This window comes from Heloderma suspectum, chromosome 6 (genome assembly GCF_057233095.1).
Source record: "Heloderma suspectum isolate Gila_16-S chromosome 6, 16-S_ref, whole genome shotgun sequence".
Classification (NCBI taxonomy): Eukaryota; Metazoa; Chordata; class Lepidosauria; order Squamata; family Helodermatidae; genus Heloderma; species Heloderma suspectum.
The window spans coordinates 10,040,133-10,054,633 of record NC_139463.1 but is presented as its reverse complement, the minus strand read 5'-3'; the positions used below and the strand labels follow the sequence as shown (position 1 = coordinate 10,054,633).

At 47.3% G+C, this 14,501-nt stretch overlaps 1 protein-coding gene across 1 annotated transcript in view; it reads right to left on the bottom strand.

The window, feature by feature from the left end:
- The window catches only part of SORL1 (sortilin related receptor 1), a 126,047-nt gene that overhangs the window by 50,550 nt on the left and 60,996 nt on the right, over positions 1–14,501 (bottom strand). The window contains 8 exon segments of the mRNA XM_084803601.1: positions 2,846–3,092; positions 3,698–3,789; positions 8,262–8,393; positions 8,570–8,742; positions 9,345–9,430; positions 11,174–11,221; positions 11,223–11,300; positions 12,549–12,735. Of these exon segments, the coding sequence (XP_084659727.1) occupies positions 2,846–3,092; positions 3,698–3,789; positions 8,262–8,393; positions 8,570–8,742; positions 9,345–9,430; positions 11,174–11,221; positions 11,223–11,300; positions 12,549–12,735 (1,043 nt within the window).

The following is a 14,501-nucleotide window of genomic DNA, read 5'->3' as shown; positions in this document are numbered from 1 at the left end:
AACATTTATTTTCTGAATGCTTCCCATGCATTGGCCATATTCACATGTAACACTAAGCCAGGAATCCTGGCTTAATGAGCCACAATGTGAACAAGCAACACTCACACAAAGCAGAAGCAAAGGGGCTGTGTGCACTAGCACACTGCTTGTTCACATCATGGTTTATTAACCCAGGAATCCTGGCTTAGTGTAATGTGCAAATGCGGCCGAAATATCTGTTATTGCTTGCAAACACCCTCTTGGCACCCAGCAGGCTCCTTGCCCCTCCTGATTTTTATTTTATTTCTTAAGATTTTTTAAAATCCAGTTCTGGTTCCAGGCTGTTCCTGATAAGAAAGTATTAGAGTATCATTCTGACTGTGGCAACTAAGTTAACAAGTCTTAAAGCTAATGCTGAAGTCAGGGCTAACTAATTTATCCCAGGGTACATGCGGAAGGAATTTAATGTTTGTGAACCAGCCATAAAGGCTCTGTTCCAGCCGGCCAGTCCCCAATTCCCCTCTGGCTGCTTACATCCAAATCCAGGTTACAGGGTTGCCCTTAGCAACCTGATAAGGAAAAGAGGTCCCTCCTGTTCAGGACATTCTTACAAACAAAATGAGCACCTAACCAGGAAATGGAGGCTGCTTTTCAGTTCTGGGGATTTTTGAGTGTGCTAGTAGGGATGTCAGAGAATTCCACCACAGATCTCGGTGAGGCCGAATGCCAGTGCATTCGGCCCCCTGAAATCTGTGGCAGAACGGCCTGCCACCCCCCCGCCCCCCCCGCAGATCCCCCCCGGGACGAGACTTACCTGGGGCAGATGTTCCGGGTGGCGGCGGCTCCGGCTGGTCTTCCGACCGGCCGCCGCCGCCATTTGCAGTCTGGTCGTTTGGGTTTTTCTTTTTTTTACAGAGACGTGATAGACTACGTAAAGACTTACATAGCCTATCACATCCCGGTTAAAAAAAAAAAAGAACGCGTACGCAAATGGCGGCGGCTACGGCTGCCGCCATTTGCGTTCCTTATTTTTCGCCGTCTTAGTCTATGTAAATATTTATGTAGACTATTAGGGTGAAAATAAAGGGGAACACAAATAGCGTAGTGGGCGCTATTTGCATCCCTTTTTGATTCGCCGTTTTAGCCTAGGTAAATATTTATGTAGGCTAAAACGGCGAATCAAAAAGGGACGCAAATAGCGCCCACTACGCTATTTGCGTTCCCCTTTATTTTCACCCTAATAGTCTACATAAATATTTACGTAGACTAAGACGGCGAAAAATAAGGAACGCAAATGGCGGCGGCCGTAGCTGCCGCCATTTGCGTGTGCCATTTTTTGTGGGTTTTTTACCCAGCAGCCACCGCGGCCGGAAATCCGGCTGTCGAAGGCCCTGGCCTGGCCGGCTGCTCCGCAGAGCTGCCGCGGAGCAGAGCCGGCCATCGAGGATTCCGGGGGGGAGGACCGGATCGCCTCCCCCCCGTCGAGGATTCCGGGGGGAGGGACGGAACGCCTCCCCCCCCCCACCATGAACAGAATCCGCGGAAAGGTAAGTGACTTTCGTACATCCCTATGTGCTAGATATTGTTTTTTTGTGGAGCTTGTTTAGTTCAAGTCCCATAATCCTCTCCTGAGTGTCCAGGACCATGCAAATTAGGCTAAGGCTAAGCTTCTTCCTTGCAGTAGAACAGCTCCTCCCCCACCCCACCCCCATCCCCAATTCTGGTTGTGTCTGCTCCATAGTGACAAGAGGTGGGCGGGTTCCCATTCTTCCTCCGTCTGCTGTTTTATAGGAACACCGGAAGCTGCCTTATACTGAGTTCATCCAGACCAGTATTGTCAACGCTGACTGCCAGCAGCGGCTCTCCAGGGCTTCAGGGAGGAGTTTTTCCCAGCCCTATGTGGATATGCCATGGATTGAACACAAAGCACGTGTTGTATTGCTGAGCTACAGCTTCTCCCCAAATAATTCATCGATCATAATACAGGAAGCTGCCTTATACTGGGTCAGACCCTAGGTCCATCCAGAGCAGTACTTTCAAGACTGACTGGCAGCAAAGGTTCTCCAGGGTTTCAGGGAGGATACTTTCCAGCCCTGCTTGAAGATGCCGGGGATCAAAGCTGGGACCTTCTGCATGCAAAGCAGGGGCTCTACCCACGCTACGGCCTGGGACACTGGCTTGTAACGAGTCAGGCTATTTGTCCATCTAGCCCAGTACTATTCTACTTTGATTGGCAGCAGCCCTTTAGGGGAGCCTTCCCCCAACCTCATGCCCTCCAGGTGGGTTGGATTACAACTCTCATCATCCCCAGCGAACATGGCTCACTGTCCCCATTGGTTACGATGGCTGGGCGTGACAGGGGGTGTAGTCCTTCACTTGCTACCTGATCCTTGTTCAACACCCCTGCATTAATGGCAGGCTGCAGCACCCCCTGGCAGATTCTCAGATACTTCAAGTGCATGAGTCTCTGGACCAGGAGACTTTGGGATTTTCTACCCAAGGCATTTATGGTGAACTCATCATTCCCTACTCAGGGTTGTTTACAGGTTCTTTAGACCCTCCAGATTTGCTCTCAAAAGAGCACTTTCGGTGAGTTTCTTAGAGCAAGGAAAATGCGGCATTTAATTGTGAACATGAAAGAAACTGTTTTTTCACGTGTGTGTTTGCACTGTTCTATTATACCACAGTGCCACCTAGAGGTTATGTAGTGGGAAAGCAGGAAAAGAAACACTCTTTGCCTAGCACTCAGATCTCAATACTTGAAGAAACCCAAAGTAGAGACAGTCGATCAACAGCCTTGTGTAGAAAAGCTCTCTGAGTTGAGAAACACTTTGGGGGGACAGAAGCAGAGGCATTCCAAAAGTACCTTAAACACAGCAATTGCATAGGGATGAGGAAGACTGTCCAAAATGACAGATCTCTGCATGCCGTTGAAGTCGATGCGCTCGATCCTGTCCATGTAGGCCTCTGTCCAGTAAATCCAACCATCATCCACAGAAATGCCATTGGGCCACCTCACTCCCTCGGAAACAATGCAAGTGGCAGAAGAGCCATCCATCTCACTTCGGTAAATGCCAGGCTTGGAGTCCCCCCAGTCTGTCCAAAACATCAGCCTGAGGATGCAAACCACAAGGGTAGTTATAAGATAATATGCATCAGATACAGATCAGGCCTGAATAGGGAGGTCCGTTGCCGGGAAATCTGGCCCTTTGGGGGCCTGCCAGATTTTTGCGGCGCCCCCTACTCTGCCTGCATGTGCAAGTCAAGCCACAGGTTTTCCCAGAAATCCAGGAACTTTGGGGGGGGGTTAAAAAAATTGCGTAAATAGACATTTGCGCAAATGTCAGTCGCAATATGCATACATTTCGGTTACAAATGGCGTAAATCGCTGCAGACCGAGTCGAGACAGCTGGCGGAAGTCAGAACGGAGTCCAGGGGGCCGAGCTGACGAAAGCTCTTTGAGCTCCACCCCACAACCGGATTCCTCTGACAGCCTTAGGCCTGAACCAAGCAGAATGCATCTCTCTGGCTTTCAATGGTGGGCCACCAGGGGCTCAGCAAACCCTATTTTCAATTAGCCGTTTCAAACATCACGGCAACCCAGGGATTTTTTAACCCCTGGGTTGTTTGTGAGTGAGCGTACTGGTGCAAGATGCCTGATCGCTCCAGCTGCAAGTGGAATCAGCTAAACAATGGGGCGGGCGGGTGTCAAACTTACCCTTCTTTAGGTACCAGAGTCAAGGCACGTGGTCGCTCGAGCACAGAGGAATTCAAAACTGTAAGCCGCAAGTCTCCGTCTGGGTTGGCAACCTAGCAAACACCACCAAGTGGAGAACAGCGAGTGTATTGGCTGCAGCCTGCAGCAACAGTGCTACTGGTGTCTAAGTTCCACAACATTTCAGTACAGCCGGTTATTCCAAAACTCAAACCAATATGCAAACTTCAGCCTGCGTTGTGTCTGAAGCTTCTGGAAGCATCTCCTCTTCTTCTGAACCACACGTATTTCCAGCCCCCCTTGCTTAAGTCCTCTGCTTCCCTTGACTGCTCCCTCCACCTTACCTAGGCTAATGCTTCTTCTACTTACTCGCTCCCTAGCTGATCCTGGCTGTCCTGCACTTCCACTGGGTCGCAGTACGTCAACCAATAGCTGCCACGGAACCTTCTGTGTCACTAGGACAAACCAGCGAATCATAGCCAGAGGCTTCATCGCCACCTAAATCCTTCATACATGGCAATATAAGTGTCTAGCAGCAGTCCAAAGTGTAAGTGCATGACAAAAGAGTTACGAAAGCTCCAGCCATTCTGTTCACAGGATTTCTACATGCTGGGAGTGGTCAACTTTTACGACCGTCGCCCAATTTAAAGAAATCTCAGTTGACTAATCCCATGAGTTTTTGTTGATTAATCTATTGATTACAATTGGATACATCTGAATATCAAGGCAATAGCTCTGAAGCAAGAAATATGCTTTCTTTGTTTGTGGAGGATGCATGGATGTGATCTTCTTAGAAGAGGCCTTCCCCCCAAGATGTTGGTCAAGGGGGACAACCTTATCCAAGACTGCGCTTCTCACCTGCTGTTTTAATAAGAGGTTGTATTAAAAATAATACCTTCTTCTTAAATCTGTTGCCTGTTCAATCAGAGACACCCTTTCAGTGGATCGCAACTGCTTTAAAAATGTATTACTCTGACCAATTAGTTGATCCAGCTTTGAAGCCAAAGCAACTCCTCCAGCCCTGGGGGCTTGTCTCTCATGAGCCCAGTTGCTCTGCGTCTGGACTCCATCCCCAAATGACACAGGCTACATCCTCCAGGCCAAAAAACATGGAAAGTACCTCTCCCATCGAGCAGTGAAGTCAGACTCAGAAACCTCCAGGGCCAACTGTCATTTCCCAATGGGAAGGCTACTTTCGAGGTAAGAAGCGGTGTCTTACACTAGGAGGAAACCAACCTCAGGTCTGCAGGACCTATGCTGTTTTTCTGCTAGGACCCGAAGTTCAGCAACCAGGGGCCCAATATACCTTAGACGAGGGGTGGGCAACACGTGGCCCATGAGATGCATGTGAACTCCCTGGCCTCTAGTGCAGCCCCCGCAATAAAAACATTGTCCCTTTAAGCCTCCAGCACAGTTTGCCACCAAATTTCAGTGACAAACCATAACTTTTTTTGCCACCATACTGCCAAATTTCAGTAGCGTGGCAGCAACAGCAAGTGCACCCTGGAAGGCAGGTAGAAAGTGACCCTCGGATTCCCAGAGTTGCCAGTCCCTGCCCTGGACTTTCTTCATTTCAGCACCTTAATTTAGAAGGTGGAGAGAAGGCGTTTTCCGTTGCTGCTATTTTAAGACAATTGGGAGTCAGAAACACTTACCAATTTGGTGCACGTCACCCAGAGATCTACCAGTAGATCGAGATCTGCATTCTGCTCATGCCCACCTTAAGAGCCCCAACCTGACCCAGGGACAGAGCTGGCTAAGAACAAGGCAAGAGGCAGATTCCCTTGGTGTACAAAGGTCTTTCACTGCTGTAAGATTACACAGCTTGGGACTACAGTACCGGATGGAGCACCTCTCCCAGCATGTACACTATGCTCATCATCTAAGGCCCTCCTCCAGGTGCCTCCTCCAAGGGAGGCTCGGAAGGTGGCAACAAGGAAGAGGGCCTTCTCGGTGGTGGCCTCCTGATTCTGGAACGATCTCCCCAGAAAGGCCTACCTGGCGTCGACATCGTTATCTTTTGGGTGCCAGGTTAAGACCTTCCTCTACTCCCAGGCATTTGGCAGCATATGGTAAGGTTTTTAATTTGGGTCCTGGATTTCTTATTCTTGATGGTTAAAACTGTTTAAAGGTGTGCGTGCTTATATGTTTGTATGTAAATTGTTTTTATATTATGTACGACAGTGCATTTTTAAGGTTTTTAATCTTTGTAAACCACCCAGAGAGCTTTGGCTATATGGCAGCAGAGAAATGAAATGAAATATGCCACTCGCTCTATTGCTACATATAAAACAAAAACTCAGACACGCTCCATAAAGCTCGGTAAATTGCTTCCTGCAGGTAACTCTGATGAATCTGTTCATTTATTCAGTCTGCCAGTCACCCACACACCAAATATTATTAAAGTAAATGGGCTTTGTTGCCGGGAAGTAGCTGGACAGTCCCACGCAGACTAGCATCAGCTCATGCAGCCGTTTGCAAATGCGTCAGGGCTGATTGTCTACTACGGGCTACATCCTCCAGGCCAAAAAACATGGAAAGTACCTCTCCCATCGAGCAGTGAAGTAAGACTCAGAAACCTCCAGGGCCAACTGTCATACTACTAAATGTATGATATGGTTCTGGGATTGTTCCTGCTCTGTGACTAAACGAAGGAAGCTTTTCCAGAGGATGTCAACAACATCCCTTCATGCACACGTTTGCAGGAGGGAGAGGAACATTTCATTGCCCCGCTGGGTCAGGCGAAGGTACTCAGCATGCCGTCTCAACCCAGAAGCCTCTGGAAGTTCAGAATCCGGGCATGAAGGTTTGATCCAAGCAACTGATATTCAGACATAGACTCCCTCTAGACATTCCGCTGCCGCAGCTAATAGCTGTTGATGTAGACCTATTCTCCATGAATTGCCTGGCTGGATGTAAACCCTCCTCCCCACCCAAAAAAACATTGGGAACATGCAGCACAGATATCTAACACCACAATGTCTGTCAGGGAAAGATCATGAATAGGCAAACATTTACAATGTGTTGAGAATGACAGGTAAGACATTTGCTCATGGTCACCCAATTGGAAGGGAGATGGGTAGGGAACTGCCTTTCATGGTATCTGTAGTATTTTTCCCACCCCCCATCCATTAAGCCACACCAGGGCTATCCACACCGTCAAACAAAGCTATGCGGGTTTCAGCAGTTGAGCTGTCATGGGCCTTGAGCTGGAGACCCGAGGGACCTCGGGCGAGAGCTCAGCTGGTACACCACTAGTATGCCACCATGGCACCAGCCTGTGCTCCATCTGCCAGAGGAGGGAACTGCAGGGGGACCAGCCACACCAGCCAGAGGCGCGCCAGTTGCGCCTGGAGGCCAGAGCCAGTCGGACAATACCCCTTAAGCCCCACGGAGAAAAGCTTCCACGTCAAGATTTGCTTGCTGGTCAGAGCAGCGAGGAGACATGCTCTTCAAACGGTCTTTGCTTTGTTGCCCTCTGCCTTGCCTGATGGACAGTGGGAGCCAAGATCTGTTGCAGGAACTGCCAGGGCAAGAAGCAGCAGCTGCCACACGTGCGTGAGCTACACACCAGAGCATCTCTAGGCAGTGAAGGTTACTGGTACTAGAGTGGCTCCAACCCCCCAGGCTGGCCACTGTCTCTCCTTAACAGGAAGGGCTATATAGGCTTCCTTTTTTGGGACTGGATCTCGTCCGAGCAATTATACGTCTTCACCGGCTCTTGGATTGTTCTCTAGCAAGGGTGTGGAACCTCTTTCAGCCCACAGGCTGAATTCCGTTTCACAGATGCTCTCAGGGGCTTCATTCCAATGGCATCAGCCAAAAATACCAGCATGTTGCAGCTTAAAGCTCTTACTGCAATTAACTAAGGATTAGGAAAAGCATTTCAAACTTTTAGAATGGGGAAAAAACTACACAAAAATCTTTAGAATGAGGAAAAAATGACACAAAAACCTTCTAGAATGGGGGGATACACAAAAACCTTTTAGAATGGGGGGAAAAACTACACAAAAACCTTTTAGAATGAGGAAAAAACTATACAAAAACCTTCTAGAATGGGGGGGATACGCAAAAACCTTTTAGAATGGGGAAAAAACTACACAAAAACATTTTAGAATGGGGAAAAAACTACACAAAAACCTTCTAGAATGGGGGCGATATTCAAAATCCTTTTAGAATTGGGGGGGAATAAGCTACACAAAAACCTTTTAGAATAGGGGGAAGTACACAAAAACCTTTTAGAATGGGGAAAAACTACACAAAAATCTTTTAGAATGAGGAAAAAACTACACAAAAATCTTTAGAATGGGGGGAAAAAACTATACAAAAATCACTCACCTATCGGTGGGAGGGATGGGGTCCAAAGGACCCTGAAGGGCCAGATGGGGACCCTAGATGGATTTGGCCCTGGCCTGAGGTTCTGCTGCCCTGTATCTAGTTTTGACTTCCCGGCTTTGGCTCGCAGCTTCACCCTCCCAGCCTCCACACAAAGGCTGCCTGCAGGTCAGCTCGGAACATGGTTGCTACTCTGCACAACGAAGCCCCTTTACTGGGCAGGGAGACATACCTCGATTTTTGGAATGCCGGCATTCACCCAGTAAAGCAGCTGACTGATGGGCTCAAAGGCCAAGGCCTCCACCGTCTCCAGGCCCGTGCTGACGATGATTTCCTGTCCAGAGCTCCCATTCAGACAGAGGCGCTGAAAAGAAGCACAAAGGAATCGAGACATCAGTGGGTTCAGCCCATCTATATGCACATTTGATTTCTTTTGGGTGGAGCTCCCTTCCTGAACTCCTACATGGTACCGTCTCCCCACTGTTTTTGAAAAAAAATAAGCATCCTTGTGCACCAAAGAAGCTCAGATGGTAAACTCACCTGAATGATGTCGAGTGTCACGTCAGCCCAGTACAAACAGTTGTGCTCATAATCAAAGTCGAGTGCTACTGCCCCTCGCAGTCCTGTCAGAGGCAATTCTTCACTGATCCCAGAGGAGAGGTCATACCGGTGGATAGAATACCGTGTGGTGTACAGAATGAATTCATTCTCCTCTGCAGAGACAGACGAGAGAGAGAGAGAGAGAGGTTTGCAAAGCACTATTTTTTACCACTAATTTTAATCTTGGGAAGGAGTAAATTACTGGGATCAGACTTCATTTACAGTTAAGGTAAGAGCGAACATGATCGCTGCATTTTTAGAGGAAAATCGCTGCATGGTGACATTTCCTTGTCATTCTCTTCAAACAGGAAGAATTAAGACATGCTTCCATCTCTAAAGCAGACGTACTGTCAAAACAGCCCCTGGATGTTTAACATGCAGAAGTGACTCCAAAGTCAAAGTCATTGTGACTCCAAAGTCACAACCATAACTTGGGAAGAAATATCATGCCGATCTTGTTTTCACCAAGCAAGTAGCGTGACTTCAACTGAATCAAACTTTTTAAAAAAGCAATTCATCTAACCCAGCCTTCCCCAGCATGGTGTCCTCCATATGTGTTGGACTACAACTCCCATTATCCCCGGCCAGCATGGCCATCAACACATCTCAGAGGCACCAGGTTGGGGAAGGCAATCTAAGCTGTCGATTAACTAAACACTGCAACCCTAATCTTCACCCCTCCTACTACGATAGCCCTCCACCCCACCCCATTTACCTGCTAACGGACATGGTACCGATTCCCCTTCTAGCCGGGCTTCAACATCACCCCCTGAGCAAGTGTCTCCAGATATCTTGCGATAACTAACACAGATAAACAAAAGGGCATTATTTTCAAGGGCGTTAAGGCTGCAATCCTAAGCACCTTTACTTGGTAGTACATCCTACCAAAACCAGAGAGGATTTCCTTCTTCTGAATACATGTGGATAAAACTGCACTGTGGATAACCTGCTCCATCTCTCATGTCTGACCAGCGGTTCTGTGAAGTATTTGTTTTTCAAAAGGTGACACATCAAAACATTAAATGCGCAGGAGCTAACATGCACCCCAAGGTAGATTCTAGCATGAGATGATCCCAGTATGTATTTGTATGTGTGAGCGTGGGGCGGAGAGGGGTGGGGGGTACCAACGGAGTGTTCCTGGATCCTATACACACACACACACACACCACATTGATGTGGCCTCCTAAACTATTTGTTACCTCAGGAAATCCATGTTCCCAAATGCGCACTTGCAGAGGCAACAGGAGTGCAGGGCGATAGAATTTGTAGAGACAAATGAGTGGGTATGAAGGAGGGGGTGCTCAACTTTCCACACACCTTCGGGTTCTCCCCTGCAACTTCTCTGCACACACATTTTTCCCCCAGCAGACGGAAAGCAATGGGCGGCAAAAGACGGGAGGGGAGGGGCTGGTATTTATACAGGGGTAGGGCAAAACATATCTACTCTCCACCAGACAATTCTCCCCCACAAACACCCCACATTAGTGTTTCCGCCTGCTAATTCTCCCCTGCAGACACCCCACATTAGCTACCACATTAGTGTTAAGAGACAAACGGTGGTTTGGAGGCCTTTGAATCAAAGGTCATTTTGTTTTCTATGGAAAAGTGGCATAAAACAGGCCCATATTGAAAGCCCACATGGTTGCTGTTTTTCTCAAGGAGGGCCTCTCTCTGAGCCAAGGTACGGCTTTGCAGACACGGAGGAATTTAAGGAATCAACTCATCAGGCACCCAAAAGCTATCAGCCCAGGCTAAGCCTATTCTTCTCACTTGTTTCTTCCCATGGAATTTGATACCACAAGATGCAGTGATAGCCAACAAGTCGGATGGCTTTAAAAGGGAATTAGACAAATTCAGGGAGGACAAAGCTATCAGTGGCTATAGATTACCTCCAGTATTGGAGGCAATACGCCTCTGCATACCAGCTGCTGAGGAACATGAGTGAAAGGGTGCTATTGCACTCATGTCCTGCTTGAGGGCTTCCCACAGGCAGCTGATTGTCCACTGTGTGAACAGAATGCTGCACTTGGTAGGCCTTTGGTCTGATTCAGCATGGCTCCTATGTTTATTTCATCACAAATAATTTAGTTGTTAGCTTTTAACCTCCCTCCAAAGAACTTACCTGCTCCCCCCTCACCCCATATTCCAATGTAAAGCACCCTTTAACCACTATTCTCTCCCCCCGCTTCTTTAAAATGTGCATGTTAACCCAAAGAATCTTTGGGTCCTTATTTGCCACCATCACCCAAGTATTCCTGGGTCATATCTAAATTACTGCTGTAAATGAATGCCGACATGAGTGCCATATGCTGGAAAAGTGTAATCAACAACTATGCATCTTACTCCAATAATATTATCTTAAGAGACATTGGAAGGCCATTATCTTAATCCCAACAGTCCAATAAATCATTATTTAAAAAGGAGCTGTAATGTACAATCGGCACCACCCTCTTATACTTCCTTATAAGCGTCTGTCTCAAAACTCTTTGCAAGTAATTGTGTTCAATGTTGCCCTGGAAATCTTGGCTGTGCCCAGCCACCTACCCTCTGGTCTTCTTGTAAGTTGAGCCAATGGGACATGGCACAGGGGGAAAAAGGGTTGCCAGCAAATTCGGGATCCGGAACGCAGACTTCTAATGACAAGTCTTCACTTAGCTTAAAGCCAAAATCACTGAGCAGGGAAGGGGGAAAGAGAATGGAGAGGATGAAACATTACATTGAAGTGTAATGTTTGTTTGTTTATTAATAATTCATTCATTCATTTATTCATTTATTTATTTATCTATTTATTAAGTGCATTGCTTCTAACTGGTGAAGAGCTAAAACACCAAGCGTTCAGGGAAATGCAAGTGTGAAATAGATGTATTAGCAGCGGAATTCAAATTAACTCACAGTGTGCTCTTTCCATCAGAGGATATGAGAATACATTAATTCAGAAATAGGCAGAAGGTAAATCAGGAACTACCGGCAGATCTCTCAGTGATCTGCACTACACTGGGCAAAGATTCCTGACTCCCGTTCGTTTAACAATAGCAAGTAAACAAAACAAAATACATCTGGCCGAGCTGTACTTGGGCCGGTCACTTATTTCTCAGCCTCAGTGTTCCTCGCCTGTAAAATGGGAGTATTAATTGGTTGCCTTCAACCAGCTGTACTAGCCACTTCAACAGTTTTGTGTCAGAATCCCTGATCTATAGTAACTCAGATGTTTCTGTTTGTAAATACTGTGTGTGGGGTGCAGTGGGCAATTGACTCCATTGCACCTCTCACCCCGATTATTTTGCAACTGGCTCTGATTGGTGTTTCACTAGTACCCCTCAGGGTACTAGTAAAACAACAAAGTAGATCCCACAAGTCGAACGTCTTCCCACCCCGCATTAACTTATCACAGAAGGGATTGCCCACTGGCAGCAATGAAGCTGGATGCAGAAGAGATGTATCTGGCCTCCCATGGCCCTTCCAAATTTTAATCCTCCCACAGCCCTACCAAATTTTAATCTGGGTGTGGTAAAAGGTTTACCCACAGTTTCACCTGTAAGGAAAAATAATGTTTGTCATCTCCCCTGTTAATGAAGGAAAAAGTGACAAGGCAAAAATAATTGCACTCTTCACTTTCCAAAAGCTCAGAGGATGCTCACACTCGTAATACAGGGCTGTTGCCAACTGACACTGTTTTTCTTTGAGCCACTTTTCCCCCAACCTGGTGTTCATGATTAGCCAGACTGGCTGGAATAATGGAAACTGTAGTCCTAACACATTTGGAGGAGACCAGGTTGGGGAAAGCTGCTTCAGGTATTTAATCAAGGCACCAGATACATGGGCTTAGACAAACTGGATCTGTCTATGTGTACATCCAATGCCCTTACTCACAGGCATGTCTCAACTGCAGCGCATGCCATGGAGAACTCTACGAACTCACCACTCATAATCCTCTCTGGTGCAAGAACAGTTGGAGACCATTACCGGCCGATCAAAATCCTCCCCGTTGAAACAGGTGGCATGGGGAGTTCGCCTTTTGAAGACCGTCTTGTGGCCCAAGAGACACTCATTGCCGCGCTCGTCGGACGGCGACCACAATTTGTAATCATTTTCCGTGCAAGGCACACCTATGTGATGAACGGCAGGAATGGATTTAGACAGTGGGCTGGTGGTACATTTTGAAGTGCAGACACTCATCATGACAGTCCCCATAGCCACACCCCCAAGGAGAGTCCAAAAATTGCAGGCTGCTTTGTCGATCAACAAAACAGTTCTGGCACTTTTCATCTCCACCAGCAGCAGGTCGTTTGTGAAGCTAATGGCTCTTCGTTGCCCATTCAACATCAAGACCCACTAAAATACTTCGCATTACAAAAGGGAACAAGACATTGTTGCTAGAGAAATTCATTTTCCCCCAGCTACTGTGAGGACTGCAGCTAAGCTCAAAGGGAACAGGGGATTCTGAGGGAGGTGGCAGATGATGTCCGCATTCCTGCTAACAAAAATGCTGGTGCTGCATCCACCACACCACCAGATTCAGAAGGTCAGTAAAAGTAACCAAAAGACTTGCAAAAACAATCAAGCGTCTTGTGGCACCTTGAAGACTGTAAAACTTGTTTGCATCTGATGAAGCAGGCACTGACCACTTCATCAGATGCAAGTGCATTCCAGCTTTGTCTGCGCAGCTCACTGTATGGTTCTAAGAGCCTCTTGTTTGCCAACCTGACCACGAGTCTTCTGTTCCACCCTGCTTGCCTGCTTGCCTGCTTCCATCACAGTCTGCAAATTTCCTGGCTGGTCTGCTTACTTGCCACACCCCCTGGGCCACTGTCCCAGTCTCAGTCAGAAAACCTCTTCAACAGAGTCCCTGGCCTGCAATACAGCCCGCCTCTGGACAGAGTCTCCTGCCTACATTCTCCTGCCTACATTCTCTTCCAATGCCTCCTTGCAGGATCTGCCCCAGTACTTCATCCCAGCTCCTGCACCTATCCTGCTGGGACCTGTATCTCCTGCCCTCTGTGTATTCGACTGCCTGCAGCTAAGCACCAACAAAAAAGGGTTAACCAGTTGGATATAAAACGGCACTATTATCTTCCGAGATTGACGGCATTCAACAGACAAAAGGGTTAGGCAGTGACAAGACAGACGGTGCTGCACTTACTCAGCAGAGCAGTAATAGCATTACTTGGAATGTCTCGTTTATTTTATTTTATCTTAAAAGCCCTTCCAGCTGCCAAACGGTTCCACTTATAACGGAATGTAAGGAGGCAACGGTTATACATCCTGGTCAAGTTCATTCTTCTGCCATGCTTAACCACCTCCCTGATTAGGATCTGGGATTTCAGGGCAATGTTTTAATCACTTATACAGCATTTGAAGGGTGGAGTCTTCAGGAGTGGGAATTTCCCTCCTCTCTACAAATCAACACCACCACGCTAAGGAAAAAAAGAAATCTTCAGTTACAAGACTAGAGGCTGAAATCCTAACTGCGCTCTCTAAGATCACAAGTTCAGTGGGACTGAGGTGGAGGCCCAGAGTAGCGCTGTGTCAAAAACCTCTCCCACATTTTTTTCGACCATTCTCATTCCATTTGACAGAAGAAAAATTGCTTTCGAAAAGCAATTCAATGGTGAAGAAATTTTGGAGAAATTCTCACAGGTTGGGTTTGGATTTCTTGGGCTTCCCTTACTTAAGAGGAGGCCAAGGAATGAGCACAAGTGTCCTGTTTTTCATTGTATAGTCATCTCTCTTGCTGCCTGTGGCCTCCTTAGCTTCCTACACTTCAATGAAAGCCCAGTTTAAGGCATCGTGAGGTAATTCCTCCCATAAGGCTTTTTTCAGATCATGAGATGTAGGCAGCCTGGGAGGCTGGCTATGATTAGGTAAGCTCAAA